At 33.4% G+C, this 23,703-nt stretch overlaps 1 protein-coding gene across 1 annotated transcript; it reads right to left on the reverse strand.

The window, feature by feature from the left end:
* Positions 1-21,256: 21,256 nt before the first annotated feature.
* LOC116198627 (transcription factor MYB62) lies at positions 21,257-22,832 on the reverse strand. The gene is made up of 3 exons (XM_031528820.1): positions 22,534-22,832; positions 22,289-22,418; positions 21,257-22,108 (listed from the first exon to the last, which is right to left on the reverse strand). Exons 1-3 carry the CDS (start codon positions 22,676-22,678, stop codon positions 21,496-21,498), a joined length of 888 nt encoding a protein of 295 aa, XP_031384680.1. The 5' UTR covers positions 22,679-22,832; the 3' UTR covers positions 21,257-21,495.
* Between the last annotated feature and the right edge of the window lie 871 nt (positions 22,833-23,703).

The following is a 23,703-nucleotide window of genomic DNA, read 5'->3' on the forward strand; positions in this document are numbered from 1 at the left end:
ACAGAGTCCGTCAGCTCACCAGGACCTCATCGACCCGCTATAGAATGAGGAACTCGCCGATCAACCACAACCTCAGAGGGAGCTCGCCTAGGCTCGCGCCAAGCTGCAAAGACATAATCAGGAGCTTGCTTGAGCGATGCCGCCTTAGAGAGGTCTAGGAAGAGGGCTCGAGGAGGCCCACGCATGCATTCTATGATAGATATCTCCGCAGGGCCCTCGCCTAGAATCGGTGCTTTCCGAGGCTGCGCTCGCTCAAACTCCGAATGTGGTGGAAGATCAGCTTAGGGCTTTATTTTACAAAATTTACATTGTACTTTGAACCTTTTGAGTCAATGTAAATGACAACATTAGCTTTTGAAAATACACGCATCGCACGCATCCTACTCATTTACTGTTTTGCATAACAGCTAACATGTCCGCACGACAAGCAAGTTGTGCCCACTTTCGCAGGTAAACCACCCGCGATCTTCACCTCTTTGCGGCAAGGTGCGCCGTGACTAGGGACCAAGTTCTTCTTGGCCACCCACACGCACTACAGGGGAGTCATACCTCTTTCACGGGTAGACCACCTGCGGTCTTCACCCTCCCCCCATGGCAAGGGGAGCCGTGGCCCGAGGGCCAACCCACCTTCTCTGGCAATGCTCACTCCCCATTAACCTCGCGCAACCGAACTCGTCATCGTATGATCGAGCACATGTCTCTCCATGCAACCGAGCCCGCCCTTCCGCGTTGTGCGAGTACGCATCCACCTTGCCCGTGCACACACCCTCGGCGCACTCTATGCAAGTTCCTCAGCGCACTCGCACGACGCCTACCAAGCTAGTTCGATCCCCTACGCCCTTGCATTGAAATTGCGAACAGAGTTTGCTCCTTCATTGTTCCCATTTTCCCATTGCAGGAAATAACTGACAAAAAGGCAATCGAGACAGGAAACACTTCTCCGCCACCTCCTTGAACTTCAAACACTGAGGCCCAACCCTTCCTCCACAAAAGATCACAGGCAATAGCTCTAACGAACAGAGCATGTCCCAGCCCACCCCCCACGGGACTGCCAACATGATCACACCGCCGACCAAAGAATGGGCCCAACCCACCCTCCGCTACGGCCACCAAGCTGCCACCGGGGCAACACACATACTCTTCCTTAAACTCTCTTTTAATTTCATTCAAATGCATTTCCAAAAAGCTCCCGGCATGAACGAACCATTCAAGGGGCACTAGGACAGTCTCGAAGACGCCCTATTTGTTCTGCCGGACTTGTTCGACTCGCCTATTCTCATGGGACTTGGCTCCTCGATTCTTCCCTAGGATGGCTGCGCATGCCTACCAACAACCATGGAAAGTACACCTATGCGGCCCCCAGTCACGGTCTAACCACTCCGGCATGGCAATGATCGGACTCCTGGAATTGAGTGTCCCCCACGTGCAACACCCTATGGGTCGCTCACTGGATGAAAAGGATTTTCTTAGTCCACTCTACATTACTTATGGCACAATCCACCACGACAATCGTCTAATGCAACATTTTCTTCGTTGTCCTTCACAGGGTCACGCTGGTCACAGGCGAAGAATGATGCACGGGTTCACATCTCCCCGAGATCTCTGTCGGAGCCTTCACCTTTTACTTCGATAGGGAAAGGGTCCAATCAAGAGGTACCCCCATTCGAAGCCAAAAACAGAGACGATCGAGCAAACCATTCAATATCAACGCGAGCGTCTCCATTGAGATCGAGCGACGCCCCGAGACAAATTAGTCCTCCACCACTACAAAGGCCCTCCAACAGTCAAGCGACAATGAGCCTCGGGACCAAATGCATCCATCGGCTTCAAAAGCATACCTTTCCCGAAGACACTTGTTATTGGAGCCACAAAACACGGTCAGGGACGAAGATCGTGCTGGGGCGTCTCTGTTCAACACCCACGCCGGGATGACCTCGGTCACCAACAGAAGGGGTGGATTAGACAAAGTGCGAGTGGAAATAGCCCCAGTCTTACATTTATATTATATTGAATTTTATTATTTAGGTAATATAGAATCGTGCAATAGTATACAAAATTTGGTATATTATTTATTGTTACTATTTTGTTGTATGAATAAAATAAAATATATTCATTGAGAGATTTTATGAATAAGAAAGAAATGATATATTTTGATAGTGAGTTTACTTAGATCGCACAACGTAGTAAGATAACAAATTGCATGCATAAAATACTGTACAATAATAAAGAAAACTCATTTTTATAGAGGTTCTAAAGAAAGAATTTATAATAATAATGTTGTAAGTTATTGAACAATTTTGGAGCCCACTTGTGCGGGGCTGTTCGACTAGTTTATACTAAATTATGTGCAGGCGCAATCTAGCGCAATGCACAAATGTGTAAAAATTAATAAAATTTTGGTTATTCGACTTTTTTTTAAAATGTTTTATTTTAGAGGAAAAATTGCTTTGCTCCCAGACCTTTACCCTTAGGAAAGGTTTGCCCTCCAACCTTAAAAAAGTTGCACAGTGCCCCCAAGCTTATGAAAAATAAGCATCTTACCCCCTCCGGTCATTTTTTCGGCAAAAACGAGTCATGTGCCTGACACATGATTCGTTAAGGGGCAAATAAGACGTTTTACATTTAAAATAAAAAGATTAAAAATTTAAAAAATAAATCAAAGGCGGGGGTGCCTGAACCCTTCTCCGACACCCCCAAATCATGGGATTGGGGCGCCGCTGCCGACCTCCACCCCCTGATTTGGGGGTGTCGGAGAAGGGGGTGCCCCACCCCTTTCATTATTTTAAAAAAAATTATTATTTTTTATGATTTTAATATGTGAAATGTTGCCCCTTAAAGAGGTGACGTGTCAGTAAGATGACTCATTTTTGCCAGAAAAATGACCCAAGGGGGCAAAGCGCTTATATTTTCATAAGCTTGGGAGCACTGTGCAACTTATTAAACGTTGGGGTAAACATTTCTTAAGGCTAAAGGTCGGTGGACAAAGTGTTTTTCCTCTTTAATTTATTTAAAAAATGCTTTTAATATTTTATTCATAATGGATAATTTCTTTAAAACTTTTCAAGAAAATATTAGTATTTTCTTGATGTACTATATACATATAGAAAATATCTTCTCAATATCGTGCATACATAAAATATAGAAAAATGTGAAAAGACAGTTATAGAAACTAACAAATACACTCGATCAACAATTAAATTGTCCATACAATTGAAAAGACGTTTAATGTACGACGAGCTGATGATTTCAAAAAAATAAAATAAAAAAGAATTGTGTCTCGTGCCTCAGCTTTTATATATTATTTGATGAGAAAAGTTTCCTAAAGGTTGCCCGGGATTTTCCCGAAGTTAAAAGAGGGTGACTGCCACGAAGTTGCGCTGAAGAACCAGAATCTGATGCATATGTACAATAAAATGATGTCATTCTTTTCTTTTTAATTGCACGTGATGTATTGATAAGAGAATTTCGCATCACTATGCACCCAAAATATAAAAAATAAAAATGAGAGGATACCGAAAGATAAAAGCAGGTACCAATACCAAAGTTGGATTTTTCTATATCAAATTACAAAAACAAAATATGCTCTTCAGTTCTATTTTTGATCACTGGTCACTTGCGAGCTCCTATCGAATCGGGAAGACAATGACATCTTTACAATAATTTAGTGGGTTCACTTCCGTCACATGCCTTAATGGTCGAATATGCGGATGGGATGATACTGTATACCTACACGAGCAAACTAACTTGATGGATCCATCACAGCCTAATCTGTGATGATACTGTTTGGAGAATTGATACTGTTTGGAGATAACATATTATCAAAATAGAAAGTTAGAATATTGGGAATGAGGACTTATCAATCAATAAGGTTATATTTTTTTCGGATTTTATAATATCTGATTGAATGGGACTATTTCCACTCTACTGGCTTTGTTTTGTTTCAAAATTAAAATCTTACAAGAGTTCGAGTTATATTAATAGAGAAAATCAACGCTGAAAAAGATTTATCCTTTAGTAAGTCGACCCGGCTCAACTGAATTAATCGAAACCCCAATTGGATTTTGGATATCATGGTTCACACTGAAAAAAATTAAAATTTTACTCCGCTCCACTCCACTCCACTCTATTTTCCATCAATTCAACAACATAATCATTACATTTTTTTATTTTTTTCTTTAATTTAATAATAAATTCTCCCGTATTTTTTCTTAACCATTATTACAACTAATTTTTTAATATTAAATTCTCCCAACTATTAATTATTTTTTTGCCTCAACTTTTATAATAAATTCTCTTATATACTTTTTGATTAACCATTTTTTACAAAGAATTTTTTAATAATAATTTCTTCTAACTATTTTGTCTCCATTTAATGGAGTGGAGTAAAGTTATCACTCTACTGCAAAACCAAACACCCACTAATTCACTCCATTTATTATTCATGGTACCCAAATACCCTTAATAGCACATTAATGTTCCAATTGAATATGAATAAATTCCTTAAATTACTATCCAATTTAAAGATATCATATATATATATATATATGGGTAAATTACACTGTTGGTCCAAAAAGTTTTACAAATATTTCGATATGATACAAAAAGTTTTTTTTTGCTACTTGATGGTACAAAATGTTTCAAAGTTATTTCAGTATAGTACAAACTGTCATCTCGCCATTGACGCCGTCAAGCCGACTCTGATGGTGCAAAACTGGTTTTTGTGGGACGTTACATGATGGTGTAAAATGTTTTGAAGTTGTAACTTAATAGTACAAAATGTTTTACGTAAGTTACATGATGATGCAAAATTTACAATCTTGTAAAGGACGGCTTGATGGTGTCAATGACGAGATGACGGTTTGTACTATACTGAAATAATTTTGAAACATTTTGTATCATCAAGTAGCAAAAAAAACCTTTTGTAGCATATTGAAACATTTGTAAAACTTTTTGAACCACCAGTGCAATTTACCATATATATATATACATATACATATTTAGTATAATGAATGACAAGATAATTTTAATTCTTCAGGGGCTAAATACTTTTTTGCTAGTATCATATTATTAGGTTAACTTGATGCACAAAAAATGAAAATACAACTAGCCAAATGAGGTCGCCGATGAGGACGACCCTACCCTTGGTTTGGGAGATCTCACTCGATTGAAATCTCACAAATTAGGGGATGGAGGTGTCCCCGCCTAGCCAACCACCACCCGACTAAGGTCGCTGATAAGGTATAAGCCTGCTAGCAACCTTGGTTAAGGGTATTGGCTAGCGGGGATGCCCCACCCTTTTCTCCAAGTAAAACCTCTTTCCGCCCCCTTTATTTTCTTTCTTAATTATTTTGTTTTTTTATACTATTATTTAAGTGAGAGTTCAATTTGTAACTACTTTCTAATTTATAAGGCAATTAAAAATAAAAAATTATTTATTCTTAATTTAAATTATATACAATTTAAAATATAAAAAGTAAGTGTAAGGATAATATGGTCCAGATCGTGGGCCCCCCTCCAAACCAGGGATGTGGGCGAGAGGGGGGTACGATCTGCCCCCTGTTAACAAAGAACAAAGTTGTTGGCCGCTTTAAAAATTAAAGACCAAATTGTTAGTTTACTATATATTCGAAAACACCTTGCAATTCAAGTTTAATTGGAAAAATGACACCGTTCATCACAGTTTGAAAACAATTTTCACAGTGTATCATATTTTGAAAAATTAACATAGTGTATCAAAAAAATTTTGAAAATTTTCACTGTACATCTTATCGTTACCATTCCGTCCAAAATTGGATTGAATGGCGATGTTACTACATTTTCAAGAACATGATTGCACAAAAAAAACTTGAGGGATTTAAATGAAATAAAATGAAAATGTAAAAAAAGAAAGGGAAAACGAGGGGCTAATTGGGGAGCCCCGCCGGCCACCTGTCGGGTGGCCGATGGGGCTCCCCAATCAAGCCCTCGTTTTCCCTTTTTTTTTAAAAAAAATCATTTTATTTTGTTTAAATCCCTCAAGTTTTCTTTTGTGCAATCATGTCCCTAAAAATGTAGTAACGTCACCATTCAATCCAATTTTGGACGGAAGAATAACGATATGATGCATGGTGAAAAATTTTAAAATTTTCTTAATGCACCATGTTAATTTTTCGAAATATGATGCATTGTAAAAATTGTTTTCAAGCTATGATATGTGTTGGCATTTTTTCAATTTAATTTATGTAACAATTACTTTTGAAAAGTTAGAGAAATATTTCACTATTTTTTGGGAAAAGTACAGAAACCCCATTATGGTTTGAGTTTAAGACAAATTGAACCATATGATTTTTCTAGGGACAAATAACACCATGCGGTTCACTTCATGAGACATAATGGACCTCACCGTTAATTTTTTCATCACTTTTGGTCCTCAAACTTTTCTTTATGTCATTATTACACTCAAACTTTAAACATTTTTGCAATTTGATCCTAAAATTTGGAAAAAACAAAAAGAAGGGGAAGGGGCTTGGACAGCCGATTGGCGGCCCTGATGCTACCACTAATGTTTCCAACACCCACAGAGGATGCCGAAAACCTAGAGGGTGGGGTCGGGGTCTTCGATTGGTGGCCCTATCCCCTATATCGAGCTAGATCTCAAGTTTGAGATCCTAATCTATTCGGGGGCAGGGACGCCAATCTGTGGCCCTGACCCCACCTCCATGGTTACCAGCATCTTCTGTGGGTGCATGCGACCTTGGTGGTGGGGTCGGGGTTGCCGATTGACAACCCCGGCCCTCTTCCCTCCTTTTTTTTTCTTTTTAAATTTTAGAACCAAATTGAAAAAAAGTTGAAAGTTTGAGGGTAATAATGGCAAAAAGAAAAGTTTGAGGACCAAAAGTGACGAAAAAATTAACGGTGATGTCCATTATGGTCACGAAGTGAACTATAGGATGTTATTTGTCCCTCGAAAAACCAAATGGTCCAATTTGTCTCTAACTCAAACCACAATCGGGGGTTTTTGTACTTTTCCCTTTTTTTTTTTTAATTTAAGAACTCATTACATTACTATTTCAAGAATATAATCAAGCTCTTGCAAAATTATAAGCTGGAAAAAAGAAAATAAATTAATAGATTAGATTCAGAGATATATAGTTATCTTCAATTGCACTTCTTAAATCAATTTACTTGTGTTATTTTCTACTTATAAGTTATAAAAGTTTTTACTTAAATCAATTCTTCATATTGATATAGAAACTGTAAAATGTTTTTAGTTATTTTAAGCACCGCTTTGCAATCTAGATTGTAAATAATTAATTCTAAGATTAGAAATTCAAAAGGATGATTATTTGTGATGATTATTTATAAGTGTATTTAGTATATTGACGTAATAACTGTATTTGACCACCATTTTACATTTTAATTAATTACGTATTAAAAAAAATAGAATAATTAATTACTTATTTATAAGTGTATTTATTAATTATCCTCACACTACGTCTTGCCATTATATATTATATATTATGTGTATATATAGTGTATAAATTCTTTTGTTTATGATGGTTAAGAAGTCTTGCATTTTTTGGTTATCAGTCTGAAATTTTCGTTCTGTGATTATTAAGCAACAGAAGAAACTCCTTAATATTAATCAAAGGATTTGACTGCAACGCATATATATCGAGCACTTGTCCAGTCCAAATTGCAGTACGTATTTAATTAATACTCAAAATGTTCATAGTAATTGCTTTATTATCTATTACATATTATTTAGTACTTTATAAATTATGTAGCTGACAAAGTGTTTTTCAATTTTTCATAATTCTACTTTTATTCTTTCAATCGATTTAGACACATATTTTAATCTTATACCTTACCCTTTGGATAGATCTTGCCATTTTTATAATTTTAATATAGGTTTTTCTATCCTTTGCCCTTAGGGCATAGGTTAACCAATAATTACTTACCGTATTTAATCATATGGATCATTTAATAAACATTTCTAAATCTTTCAATGCCTAAAGTAACCCTTATTATAATTTTACCAATAATCCCAGTTAATTCTCTCTTCTAATTAATTTTCCTTTCCACCAAGAAAATAATTCAGTTTTAGTTACTAAATTTAATAGATATAATTTTGGAGATAAACAAACTATAAATCCAATCTAAAATTCGAAAATTTTAATCCTGAAACAATAATTCTAAAATCTTAAACCTGAAAAGAAAAACCCTAAAATCTTAAACCCCAAATTACTGAAATCTAAAATCCTAATCCTAAAAACTAAATCCTTTAACCCTAAAATCTCTCTCTCTCTCTCTCTCTCTCTATATATATATATATATATATGTAAGTATATGTATTTGTGAAGGCGATGGCGGGATGGCCCGAGGTGAGGACCTCATTATGCCTAGCTTAATGGAATTTTCTCAAAATTTTTTGTTTTGTAATAAATAAATTTTATTTTTTAAATTTGAATTTTTATACTAGTATTAATTTTTAATTATCAAGTATTTTTTTATTTTAATAAATAGTTTATGTTAAAATTTGACTTTCCACAAAATGTTGTTGAATTGTTCTGAAATATTTTTAGGATATATTTGCTAATTACTACAGGACTTAGAACACTTTTCTGAAAGTCCAATATTCAAACTTTTAATTTTAAATGTGTATTGATGACTACATAGGAACTAGCACTATGTACTATGACTAATATCTATCGTACAACATGTAAAGTTCTTCACCTATACATACTTATACATACATACATATATATATATATATATATCTACTCACGCTACACGTAGGACAACACAAAGAATTTTTATTTTAATCATCATTTAAACATTGATTAATGCAATATTTGATACTTTTAAAAAAATAAACCTACTTTTTAATATTTGAAAATGTGAGTAAATTCTTTATAAAAAATTGAAATGTATTTTTGTATTATAAACAAATTAATTAATGTAATTAAAGAAGGAAAAAAAGAAAGAGAAATGAGGAGAATGAGAGAAATGAAACAGAAAGAGATGGGAAGAGAGAGAGTTTAAGAGCAGTGTAGAGCGGTGATAAATTAATAGGTGGTTGAAAATATTTTTTTTTGCTATTATAAGAGAAGTCCGTGACCTAATAAAATGAAATAAAAAGTCTAATACAACGTGCGCCACTACGCTATCAAGTGAGGACGTGCGCCACTACGCTATACCCTTTTGGTGATGGTTGAAAATATTTAATTACTAATTTGGGCTTTTAATTTCTAGCACTCTAAGTATATTTTAATTTTTATAAATTTTTTCCTTATAATGGACATTATATCAACTATTTTCCTTCTCTTATATTGCTTTTATAAACAAATAATAGTATCAATTTACTTATATATTAATTTTAATTATTTATTTATTTATTTTATCTCTTCTAATACATTGAAAAAAAATATGTCGATTATAATATTAGGGTGGTCAAATTATAGGATGCATAAACATGAAAAATAGCGATCTGATCATCCTGATGTGATTTTTCATGGTGAAGGGATAAGAATTCTCATTACTAATTTATTAATAATATATGAAAAAAATAATATTATGTTACTGCCTTAAATATAGTTTTTTTTAGATTTTATGAACTGAAAATAATATAATATTGTGACTGTTCGATTTTTTTAAATTTCTTCGCAATATTAATTAGTAAGTTTTGAATTCTTAAATACTATAATTATAAATAAATATTTCTAATAAAATATGGTTATTGACGGGATACTCTTTTGAAGTTTTCAACTTTTTCATTGTGATATATAATATATTCTGAATTTTAATTTTTCTAATAATATATATTTTGAGTTTTACAAAATTTTAATAAATGTATTTCATATCATTCTTCGTAATGTGGCAGCTCCATGCCTAGTACTGCACACACGCACACACACGCACATATATATATATATATATAGTTGTATCCCACTCTATTAATTAAATGAGGCTGTAATAGTTAATGCATCTATTAGATAATGGTAGAATAGCACATCTCTTAATAAAATAGGATGTTATATAGAAGTTGAATAATATTTCTTATTATTATAATTAAAAAAATGTATCCAAAAGAAACATTAAAAAAGAATTTCCGATCGCTTCTTGTTATTCTATAAGGAATCACTATTTTATTATTGAATAAATATGTACAATCTTAAATAAATTAAGAATTATTAGACTTTACTTTATAAATTTTAATAATCATTTTTAGCCTTATGAAAGTTAAATTAAAGTATCTCACTGATGTGATTAGGTATTTTATGAATTCAAATTTACAAAACTTAATATATAAAATATGAGTGAGGAAAACAAAATAGCAAATATTTAATGTTAAAATGTTATATCCTCTCTAACTATTAATATTTCTTTCAATAACTAAAGTTAGAAATTTCGTATTTTTGGATTTTATAATTACTTTCTTATAAATTGAATTGATAATTGAGATCATATTTATGAAATATTTTACATGGATATGAAATTTCTTGTATTAAAATTTATATTGTATAAAAACATATAAATCAATATTGATAATTGTCTCAATATCTACATTTCGTTATAAAATTTCATAATAAATTTTCTTGACAAAATCCGCAACGCAGGAGTTCAATAGCCTAGTGTGTATATATATATATATATGTATGTGTGTATGTATGTATATGTTTATGATAACTTATTTAATATTCCTCAATAATTATCGTATATGAATTTGTATTTTATTTATATATCTATATCTATATAAATTATAAAAGTGGAAAGAATGCCTCGGACGTTAACACATAGGACAAAGGTAGTCCATCGTTGAGAAATGGGGTGTAGTGCAGTGGCTAACACCCTCGCTTGGTAACCTAGAGGTTCTAGGTTTGATTCTCATCAATGGGACTACCCGTGCCCCTTTATTTAGATTTTCTTTCAATTTTTTTATACTAGGTCATGAGCTTCCTATTGTAACCGGAAAAAAAAGAGGTAGTCCATCGTTAAGTGACTTTTGGACTTCTCATGATTCACAAAGCAACAAATGGCAACTATTTATCATGGCACACCATTCATGGAACTCTAATAATCTTTCAGTTATGAAAATAAAAAAGACTATATATACTATATAGTCTAAAAATATCTCAATATTCGTGCATTACATGCCCTCATCATCTTCACAAGATCAAGACAAAAGCAACGATCCTACAAGTTGTAGGAACTTCAATTTTCGTTGAAAATGCAAAAATTCAACTCGTAAGCAAATAGGTTTTAACAAAATAAAAAATTTAACCCACCAATATTTTTAAGTGACAAAACTCTACTAAGATGGTTACAAGCAAAGTTTTTAAGTGGTCACAGACGAACATTTGCTAAGGTGGCAACTGTCATTTATGCTATACAAAATCGGTCACATTCTCTTGGATATGTCTAATGATTCTAGTCCCCGCATATGCGTGGGACTTTCTTGCATTATGAAACGCCACCAAGGACGGAGGAGGGCTTGCGTTTCGTGACTTTTCGTGTCATAACTAATAAGAACATAACAAATGTTGCAATATCATGACGCCACCTCACATTGAAAAACCAAAAGGATGGAAAACCATGGGTCACATATTTACACCTTGCATTTGTATTGAATTAAATGTGAGTATTATTATTTATCCTGAAGAGATACATAGTTAGTACTTTACCAATTCATTAAGGAAAAACTCTTTTATCTTTCTTGGGGTGCTCTGCTTCAAGCATTCTATTTGGTTGGCTTTGATGAAAACAAGACTGTTGAGAAGTGGTTTGACTGTCCACACATACAACGAAACTGCTTTAGAACTCTATCTCGAGAGTAAGAGACATGGAAGAAACTACAAACTTTATACGTCAGCTCATGTGAGTATCTTCCATTAGGTAATAGGTAGTTACTAAAAATATTTATTGAAATTGTAAACACATCTTTCGTTGAAAATGAAGTTATTATTGACGTGTCCTTTTTAGTCACCACCAATAGGATATGAAAAGTGACAATTTCGTGCCACCACCGAGAGATTAGTTGGGGTAGTTCTAGACTAGAAATCTAAGCAATAGTGTCAAATTAGAGAGGAACTCAATAATCACGTGATAAATATGCGTATTGATACAACAACTTAATATTTTAACATATATTTCAATTGCTCTTGGAAGGTAGACCTAAAACGAATAATACAAAAGGTTGGAGTAAAAATTTTCCATATGGAAGTCCATATTTTAGATAAATCGTATGATTCATTTGCAGTAAATATTTGAGATTGCAAAAACTCAGACATGATTTCAACAATTATTATTTTACTTCTTTTTCGTTTCTCCTTGAACAATATTATTTTACTTCTTGACTGTATGGGATGGACAATACTTTATTGGGGAGTAAAAATTCTTGAGATTAGTCTTTTTGTTACTTTTTTTAACCTTTTTACTTCTTTAAATCAGGAGAATATATTCTTTGTTTACTCTTAGTTTTTCAGTTTATTGTTTATATAATTTTTTTATCGTCCTAATACTGTTGAACAATTAGTTCCTTAATATAAGCAGCTAGCCCGCGCATATGCATGGGCCTTTCATCTATTATATATATATATATATTGGATCAAAGATAGACTTTGAGGGTGATTGTGCACGTGCCACAAGGCTTTTACAATTGTACTTATCTCATATTGAATAAAATTGTACAGTTTGAATAATTTCAGAATTTACAGTTTTACTAATCGCATATCATGGTTTGAATAATTTAAGAATTTAACTAGTTGTTAATGGATTTTTTGACTGATTAATCTATAATTAGGAGGAAGTTGTTGGAAATGTACATTGCAAATTGATTGGGCAGTGGATTACTTACTGTAACTCATACACATTTGGACAAAATCAAAGTTTCAGTGTAAAAGTGATTTCGCATTGCATTTGAGGGAATTGTTCCAACAATAACTGTGAATTGTTAGAACAAATGAATTCCATATCACAATTTGAGAGTGAGAGTGGCGGTTATGCCTTCAATAATGTCCATAAACGTTCAAACACCGAAAATGCTCCTTTGTGGGATTGATTTTAACGGAAAAGACACGTCCTAAACAAAAAGAAACAACGAGTAGACAATTTTCCGGTGCCCATTGATCATTATAAATTGAAGGCTTTTGTGCCAAAAGTCATAATTTGAATCATTCAAAACAATTCCAGAATGTTGAGAGAGAGAATTAGGGTGTTTTAGGAGTTTGCTAATTCTAAAATACAAGAAAGGTTTCGTTGTATCTTCGAAAAAACTTGCCGAACCCTTCTAGCAACATTGTGTGGAGGCGAATAATTCTTTTCAGAAAGCGTTATCCGTGCCTCGAAGCAATTGTCCATCGTCACTAATTGTGATTGTCACGCTCTTCAAGTCTGAGTTCGGGACAGCTATCGTCTTCATCGACTATCTCCGAAGTTTCGTCTTCTCTGATTCTGAATTCGGCTCTGTGTTCGTCTCCGAACCATCCACTCTAAGGTTCAAATCCCCAACAAAAGTTAGTTAGAACATAAGACAGTTTAATGGCAAAACCTAATCATCACAATAAACTGTAGAACATGTTTATTGGTACCTTCTATTAGAAAACGGAGCATGTGCGCAATGGAAACTTTAAAATTGGTAAAAGTCAAAATTTTATCGCATGCTCAAATTTAATCAAAACTTGAGATCATATCACATGAATATCACCTTCTAACGAATAGACAACGATATATAATGAATCCAAACATAAAGTTACTACCTTTGTACTTACTCTTGTCGGATTTGGTTTATTTCAATCAATTAATGGAACAGTCCAATTGTCTAGTCTCTAGCTTGCCCACACGAACGTGTCACCACCAAGGAAAGCTTCCTCTCGATCCGTCCACTCCGATCATGGTCACCAAACTCGAACGGAATCGCCATGGAAAGAGAAGACCACGTCAAGGTAGTCTCGGATAGCACCGTTTCACCAAGCCAATGCCGGGATGGCCTCCAATCGGTGAAGCAAGGGGTGTGACTGAGCTAGAGGGACTTGGCCGAACCTCCTTTCTTCTCTCTCTCACTTTTTCGGGTCCTGGGAATAAAGGACACATTTAAGGTTAATCGTAAGACACTACATCCATATATATTTTTTATCCTAAGATCTAATTGCAATTTTTAATTAATCTATATTAATTAATTAATCACAAATTAGTCCTTGCACTTGAAGTCATCTAATGACTTGCCCTCCAAATAAGAAAGAAAGATCACTTTTGTCTTTAACACAAGTTTCCACTTATAGACTATTTATCCATAGAAACTTTCCAAATAAAGAATCTTTCGTATTTTCGTAATTAGTTTTACCTTGATATTGGATTCGGCTTCAGAATGTGCTAGCACCCCTGCAACCACATTGCAAGCTTCATCTGATAATTAATTCCTAATTAACTTCCTTAATTAGAATTAACTCTTTTCTCAGCTTAAACACACTCAATGTGTGTGACTAACTAGGTTCATCACCAAGTGGCAATGAGATTATAATATCAACTTGTTTGACATTATCGGAAACTCTTTCCGTAACCAAAAGCACAATTCCCAAAATGCTCTTGGCTCCAAAGTTCATGATTGACACCTAACAGCATATCATGACAATCCAAATAGTAACAAATATATAATTAAAACACTCTAATGAACGTGTGACTGTATAAGCCATGCACTGAATCCCTTCACAACAAGATCTCGATCTAGTCGAGGTCACCGTAAATGTCAAGACCTATAGCCAACCATATGAATTCTCTCCTTTCATTATTGGATCTGTAGCACTTAAACAAAGACTCTTTTCTATTCAAGTCTATCTACCTCGGGCGAGGATTTCTTGATCCAACATTAAACTCATATCCAAAAGACATTTTCCCTGTTTACTCAGGTTAGTGAATCTCATCTTGATCGGACACTTGCCTCCAAATATAACTAACTAGGATCACCATCTGTCGAATACTCATACTAGGCACAAATACATTAGTAATAGCAAATCCTAATTACCCATACATGAGATAGCATTCCCTCTCAAGTCTAAGGACTATATGCACTAATACAGTCTGGACAAAAATCATTGACATTAGTAAATTACTATGTGAATATTATCTAAATGTCACGTTTGACCACTTATCATATAAGCATCCACATATCTATCCTGACAACGGTTGTTAGATAGCATGAGACTCACTACTCCATTTTCATTAGTATCTATATGCTAATCATGGATACAGATAGAGGTCACCATCTATCAGGAGAAATAATGTTCAGTTAAATCTCCTGTGATCGTGAACAGTTTAAAATTATTCTTACCGAATTACTCCGTCACTCATATTCTTATCTCTTTAAGAATAAAGCATTTATAAAATATTTTAAGGACTTTATTCTAATAAACACAAATAATATATGAATAATAAAATAAACTTCATTGCTATAAAATTATATATAAATTGGCTTTATGGCATATCACTAACACCTTCATGTACAAACAAGTAAATGATCGATCATAAATTAGTCATTCAATAATATTATCCCACAGTCATGTTTTAAGTAATTTTTATTTTTATAGACCATAAAAAGTAACTCTCACTGCAAGAAAACTGGCTTATAGGTTCGGGAAATTTGAGACTGAAAAAATTCCATCTCGGCACATATAAATGGATTATTGAGATGGAAGTTTCCGTATCTATGCTTTGAGACGGAGTATGCCAAGATGGAGTATAAAGACGGAAAATTCCGTATTAATTCCGTTCAAAATATTAAAATAAAAGCAAACATACATGCCCGACGACGCTCTCTCGCTCTCTCTGCTCTCAGTTCCTTCTGCTATTTGGTGTAATTTTTAGTTTCCCAAAACATCCTTAATGAAACATTTATAATCAATTACAATCATAAAATTAGTGCTATAATAGTAAATGAGCATGAAAAATTACCACAATTTTCTCTATGCCACTCCTACTCTTCCGGGGACAGACCCAAGATTTGAAGTAAATGAAAGGAACTCCTTGTGGGGACAAATAGGCTGGGATTTCTTTATGGTTAGATTTTATACTTTGTTATATAGTTTATTTTATTTTAATTACATTGTAAAATTTTCGTTATGTAGCATGGACATCTCTCTAGTAACTTATTAATAATCCATTACTTTCTTCAAAATATGAAGGATTCTAAGATTACTCAAAGTTTATCCAACTTCATTGTCAAAAATTGAAATAATTTTTCCGCTGACATGAAAATTGTCTTGATTTTAGTTAAATAATGAAATTATCAAAAGTTTCTCATGACTACAACAATTAGGGAAAATAATACATTTGATCTGTAGGTTTAATTGTTCTTATGTTTCAATCCTTCTTTTAATTTTATACTGTTTACATTATATAACTTTGAATACTATTCTATTTCAATCATTTTCCTTTTTCTTGATTCGTATTCATCCAATATCCTTGATTACTATTATGTTTTATCCTTTTATCAAAATTTTTATTAGAGAAAATCTAAACTTTGGTCCTCAACATTTTGTAGTTACTTTTTTCATTCTAATTCTTTTTTTGTTCAATTTTTCCTTAATATTAAATATTTTGTTTCTCATAATTCTACCATTCAATTTTCTATAAAAATGCCGACACAGTATTTTTGAAATAAAAATTATTTTCAATTTAAAAATAAAATAAATTAAAATAATAAAAGGAAAATTGTTAATATATTCATGAGAATAAATGGATGCGAGCATTTAGGACATAAGCAATCTTGGCGGAAGCAGTGGCGGCCTGCCTTGGGAGTATCAATATTTGAATTTGTGAGCAAAGAAATGAAAAAGTATAGAAAAAATAGAGACAATTGAGGCTTGATAGCTACCAACCACGCTTGTGAGGTTGGCCATAGCACATAAACGAGGACATGATGACCCTTGATGCAAGAAATGTTGTCTCAAAGTGCAATGGTGGCTATGATTGTGAAGAGAGATGCTGACAAATATATAATTTAGGCTAAGGTGATCTCTCCTAGGGTGGTGGTGGTGCCCTACCGCCGCCTCTCTTCCAATCAAGTTACCATCCTCCTTTTAATAATTAGCACCGCCCTAGTTGGATTTATCTATGCCTTAAGTTTCAAGTAGGTTCACGTGTTGCAACTTATAATTTTCATTGTACTTTTTAAAAATAATTTTTATTCCAAAATATGTTAGGTCAGTATTCTGTACAAAAATCGAGTGATGGAACTATGAGGAATAAGAAATTCAAAGTTGAGGCAAAATTAAATAAAAAAAGAATTAGGACAAAAGAAATAGCAACAAAAGATTGAGGATCAAAATTAATTTTTCCTAATGATTATTTTGATAAAAAGGATCTAAAGATAAAAGTAGTCAAAGTATTGGACGAAATTGAACCAAGAAAATAAATGTATATAGCTTTTCCTAAGAATAAAAAAATTTCAGAAAATTATAAAATAAAATAAAGTATATACTAATCTGTTATTAATGATACTAAAACTAGACTAGATGTGTCTAGCACATCTAGAAATATCATGAAGGACAACTACCAGCATTAACTAGTCGACATTTCTTATATAGATTTTAAAAAAAATTTAAATGTTTATTCTACCATGATTGAAGCTAAAGAATCGTGTAGTTAAAGAGGAGCGTACGTTGTTATCACCTTACAGGGAACTTCCCTGTGGGTTGTCGAAGACCTATATCTAGTCTTGGTCATCCAATATCTTTAATTTGTTTAAACTATCAATTAATTGACTCAAATTAAATCATGATTTGTCAAAATTACTTCTCAAAATGTAGAGAAGAGTCCTTGTGCTTTAATTGAAAATCTCAGTGGAAAACTTTTTCTTTATGGTCCGTAGGATCGGGGAGTAGAAGTAATTTTATGCGGGTGCTGAAAGACAGAAATCGGCCTATCGAAGGAAGAGTTCGTGTCATACTTCTGTTTTCCTATGGATAAAAGATACGCATACTTGACAACTTGAGGGAACCCAAACTCTCTATGATTTAGCGGCAAACCAAACCCACAGTGGTGAAATTTTATTAGGAGGGCAAGAGTTTAAAAGTTACTAAAAGACTTTAACGGTCAAGGCCAAATTAATGCCTATGTGAGAATTAATAGCTGAGGATATATCATTACTCGACCTAAGAATAAAACGAACTTCACAATAAAAAAGAGGAGTCTTGTTTTCCTGTTGTGGATTTTTTTTTCCCCTTAAATAACTCTGAGAATCAAAGTTATATTTTGGAAGTTAGGCCTTGTTTGATTTGTGAGTATAATTTTAAAATCACAATTTTAACTTAATTCTATCCACAACAAAACAAAATAATTCATATAAAGTCAAAGAGTGGACCCCATTTATATCATTTTTTTCCACGACAAAATAATATAATTTATACAAAGTTAAAGAGTGGGCCTAATTTATACCACTCTTTTTTAAAATTAAAATCTAATTTTAAAATTCTACTATGAAACCAAACGCAACATAGAATTGACAAGCTAGTTGATTTTTCTCAGTTGGAAAATATTTTTTTTTAAATTGATTCCTTGAAACATATAAATCTTTTTGAACCGAATATATCATATTCGTAAACTGCTGGATGTGCTGGCGATATAAAGTGACGCATTGCCATATTCTACTTGTCCATTGTTCGAGTAACGTCATCATACGAAGAATGAAAAAGACAAAAAATTGTCAAAAGTTATTTGCTGGGTAATACAGATTCAAATTTCTAAATTAGCTTAATATACATTTCACTCCAAAAACGAAAAAAAAAAGAAATAGAAAAAAAAGCTACAACATATATATATATATATATATATGGAGGAAATATTAGCTCAATATTCTATATTGGGGAAATTCTTGCCTCTCCACTTTCTCAAATTGGAATTTTTTTCAGTTATTTCCCAAGTAGGACTTTAATAAAGAACTTGCAAAAATCATTTTTTGTAACAAATATTATACTAGTAAGGTTGTTCCTGCATTGCATAGAGAAACTAATAAATAAAATCATGTGCGGTATATATATGATAGAAAACATATATTACTTGTTTCATAGTTAAATTCTACTTCAATTTAATACAGTTATTATAAAAATATTTGAAAATTTTAACAATTCAATATTCTTATTAAAAATACATGACGTATTCTTCGACTGACTCTTATTATGCCATTATATTGATGCATCTTATCCATAATATTGTTGAGTTATTCAAGTTCCATAAGTAACAATTCCCATTTGAATACTTTATAAATTGGCCTCTAAGATTGAATTAAGAACAATTATATTATTTTATTTTATGATATTATTTTATTATTATTATCATTATTACTTCATGGTTAAGTAATGTCTATATTTACATAAATTTATTCTCATTTTTTAAAATAAAAGAGAAACTCTATAGTATGAAAAACGAACGTACTCTCTGCGAGAGCTTCCGAAATACTTTCGATATATATATATATATATATATATAGATTGATACGATGATGCAGAAATGAACATTCCAATGGGAAATGCGTAATATGTATGATAGTTTTTCGGTGAATTTATATATGTATATGTAATTTTATTATAATGAAGGTGATCGGATTTTGCCCAACTAATCTCACAGTTCACGTGAACATTTTATAAGCCTACGGGTGTATGCCATCATGGCGTAATTTGAACTTGGGACTTCCTAGGTAGTCACACCCTAATTTACACACACACACACACATATATATATATATAAATTAGTCTTGTGAATGGAGAAAACCCTTGATTGGAAGAGGTTTTTCCCTTAGTGGACTGACCTGACTAAACTGGATTAGTCGGGGTAGTTGGCCTTTCGAATATCAAGATTCATGCTGAAAAAAAATATGTATATTAAGTATACATAAATATATATATATATATATATAACTGTATTAGAACGTGAGCATTTTTAGTCCATGAGCTATGCAAAGAATAATGAAAAAGGAGATTGAGAAAGGAGATATAGTACAGTTGCATATATTTTTATTGAATAATTAAGTGATTTTAGATTTGATTTTTATCAGTGAGACTATCTGTGTCATAATTTTTTAGCTCTCCATTTCTTTGTACTAATATGCCCATAAACCTCATTTGTAATCGAAAAAAAATAAAAGAATATGAAGATTCCCAGTAATAATAGAGATCAGATGCAACAACTTTAGGTTTATGGATTGAGGATAATTAAGTGCCATTACACTAAATACTCTGTCAATTTTATTAATTTGTTCAATAGGTAAAATTTATCTAATATGTACTGGTGGACGACAAGTTTCTGAAAGAATAATAGACAATACACTTTATCATTTCAAAGCATGTCAACAAACATCAAACGAAGGAGGAGGAAGTGTCATACTTCAAAACGATGATTACAGTTTAGACGGATGAACTGATGCTTTATGACTTAGTCTATTCAGCAAAATAAGACTTGGTCTAATTGATGCAATAATTTCTCCTTAACATCAGCTTATCCTCATATATTTTAATATTTATTCCTCTAAATCTCCAAATCCGTGCACGGATTAGTCATGAGGCTCATGACATTAATATATATATATATATATATATATATATATCTTTTGAATTAAAGAATGCACCACTAAGGTCTTTCTAACATGATATCGAGTCACCGTAACACATTTAGTACTTTCAATTCAAGCGTTTAGCATTTTAATTCAATTCTTTAGTACTTTTAGTAATCGTGATTATTACAAATATATTTAGTGTTACGGTTGAATTATTTAGTATTTTGTATAATCCATTACAAATAGTAAAAGTATTAAACACTTGAACTAAAATACTAAATTTTTGAATTAAAGTGCAAAACGTGTCACCGTAACTGAATGTTATGGTAGAATTTTCCTACACTAGTAATAATTGATGTGACACCACAAATCATATCATCTTAGTTGTAAGTCCTATCCATCATTTTTTTGAGAGGACTTCACCTTTGATCTCTTTTGGGGAAGTCTTCATTCATTTTATTGGTCAATTACGTATTGATTTCACTTTGAAGAAACTACTTGGTAACTTGCATCATCCAATATGGCCCATCAAACACTTCATCAAACAAAAAGAATCCCATCAAAAAAAAAAAAAGGCCCCGTCAAACATGGCTTTGTGATATATGTTGGTTGCACATACTTACACGTGTTGTTATTAGTTAGCGAGCGAATAAGCAATCATAATTTATATATTCGTCTGCTGTAACTGTACTTATGCATAAAAATATAACAAAAAACTTAATTATTTAGATTTGATTTCTTACATAACGAACGTTATAATTTATGATTCTAGTAATTACATAAATCATCTATCGATCATTATGATTAGTTGGATTCTCTCTTAGCTTAACTACATATATGAAGCCCAATCGAAAAAAGATTAGCATAATGTCTAATTTTGATCTACATTTTGGGCAAATCGTACCTCTAATAACAAGATCCACCCTCACGCATGCCCATCTCTTTTTCATTATTTCCCATTGCATATATATAATCTACCATAAGCCACCTGTGGTCCAAAAGCTGTCTTCCACGACATGACCCACGATGTCATTTTCATCGACATGGCAAAGAAAAGATGGTGTACAATCATGAACGCCCAAGGCTGGCATGGCATCCATGCCATCGATGTTGTAGCTGGGGCTTCCCATGTTATTGAAGTAATTGCCATCAAAACTTTGGTCGTAGGAACTGATCAGGCCTTCAACATTATCATCCGCTCGAATTGGGGCTTCAGCAATTTCTCTCTGCTCAGATGGTTTCCCTAAGTCAGGGGAAAGAATTAGTTGGCTTTGCGAAGAACTTGAAATTTCATAGGAATTGTAGCCGTTCGGAAGCTGTTCTTGATTTATTAGATCTTGACTTGGAGGAGAGATCGATGAAGTTGACGGAGAAGTGATTGAAGACGGTATTGATGACGTTGTTGAGTCATGGGAGTTCGTCTTCTGGAGTAATGCTGGCATCCAAAAAAGTCGGACCACGTCCAGAAAGCGCTTGCTACTGGACTCGACGTTGAGCTGGCGCGCCTGTTTCTGTACCCTTGTTCTCCAATAGTTCTTAATCTCATTGTCTGTCCTCCCGGGAAGGTGCTGCGCGATTTTCGACCACCTGGAAGAACTCATTCTCTGTTAGTCAATTCAGGAATCGAGTGCTATAAACTAACTTGAAATTCCGAATTACAAGTGATTCAGTTGATTCATTTGAAGATTATTACGAGGATAACGGGAAAATAACTGCCTCAATGAATTTCCATGCAAAATGGTGAATCGGTGATCATATATATCTCACCTGTTACCCCACTTGTAGTGAAGTTCAAGGATCAAAAGCTGTTCCTGGGGACTCAAATTCCCGCGCTTCACGTCGGGTTTCAGGTAATTAAGCCATCTCAGTCTGCAGCTCTTTCCGGTCCGCTTCAACCCTTGGAATAAAAAACCGAAAGACGCGATGATAGTTCACAATCTGTTTATTTTTCTTTCCACACGCATTAACAGTTAAAATGACTTTAACTGGATGTATATTGTATATAGCTTTACCGGCACATTTGGCTAATAGATTCCACCGGCCCTCACCATGGCGAGCAATGTAATGGAGGAGCAGGTTATCCTCCTCACGAGTCCATGGCCCCCTTCTCAGGTCACTTTCTTCTTCACGGTTAGGCGGAGAAACAGATCCTCTCATCGTTGGGATCAGGAAAGAGAGACGAGAAACAAGAGGGATCAATTGGATGGACCGGAACTGAAACAGAGGAGGTTCAAAGTAGTAGAAGAGGAAGTAGAGCAAGAAGAAGAGAAGACTAGAATAGTGAACCCAGCACAAGTGGAGTTGAGTTTCTCCACATGTTGTTGGCCTTATATACACACAAAATGGCAGTCTGTTTGGAATTTTCTATGATTATGAGCTCAGCTTACTAGGAAAGGTGCCAATCAACTGAAGTAGGCACTTAAAGCCTAGCGGGCTAACGACTGTGATTGGCAACGGTACACGATTCTAAAAAAATGTCAAGAATTCTTCGCGACGTGCCTTGTCAGAAGGAATTGGAATTAGTCTAATAATGCGTAGGAGGTTCCAGTGTAATGACACAAGACAACGATTTAGGACCAAGATGTCTTAAATTCAATACTAAACAGTGAGCTTCACCCTTTATTTCGCTTTATTTCCTAGTACTAGATCATTAGCCTCCTTTACTGTGGAAGAAGAATTAGCCTAATAATAAGGACATGCGTGCAATGAAGCAGAGATCGAATGGTCCGTTTCCTACATAGTTAACGTGTTTTATAATTAAGTTTATGCACACTTCCTCTAACAAAATTAAGGATTTTCTTCATTATGGCATAATGAAAATTCCATATAATATTAACTCATCATTTTTAGTAACATTAACTTATACAATCATATCTCATACATCTATGAGTAAGTTTGTCAATTTTAGTGAAACCTTATCAGTACTGGAAAAAATTCCAAGGTGCAATTACCAAAATTAGTGGCATGGTACACTCAAGTATTTTACTAAAAGTTTAAGTAAATCTTCTTTAAAATCCATGTAATTTACTAATAAAGTAAGTAAAGACTATTTAAAATCCTTATGGTCTACTTCAAACGTAAGTAATTTATTGAGGGACTAAGTAATTTATCCCAATTAATTTATTAAAATACGTATAATTTACTCGAAAAACATGTAATTTACTTAAAACTAAACTGTTTTA

The sequence above is a fragment of the Punica granatum genome, chromosome 3 (assembly GCF_007655135.1).
Source record: "Punica granatum isolate Tunisia-2019 chromosome 3, ASM765513v2, whole genome shotgun sequence".
NCBI classification, from domain to species: Eukaryota; Viridiplantae; Streptophyta; class Magnoliopsida; order Myrtales; family Lythraceae; genus Punica; species Punica granatum.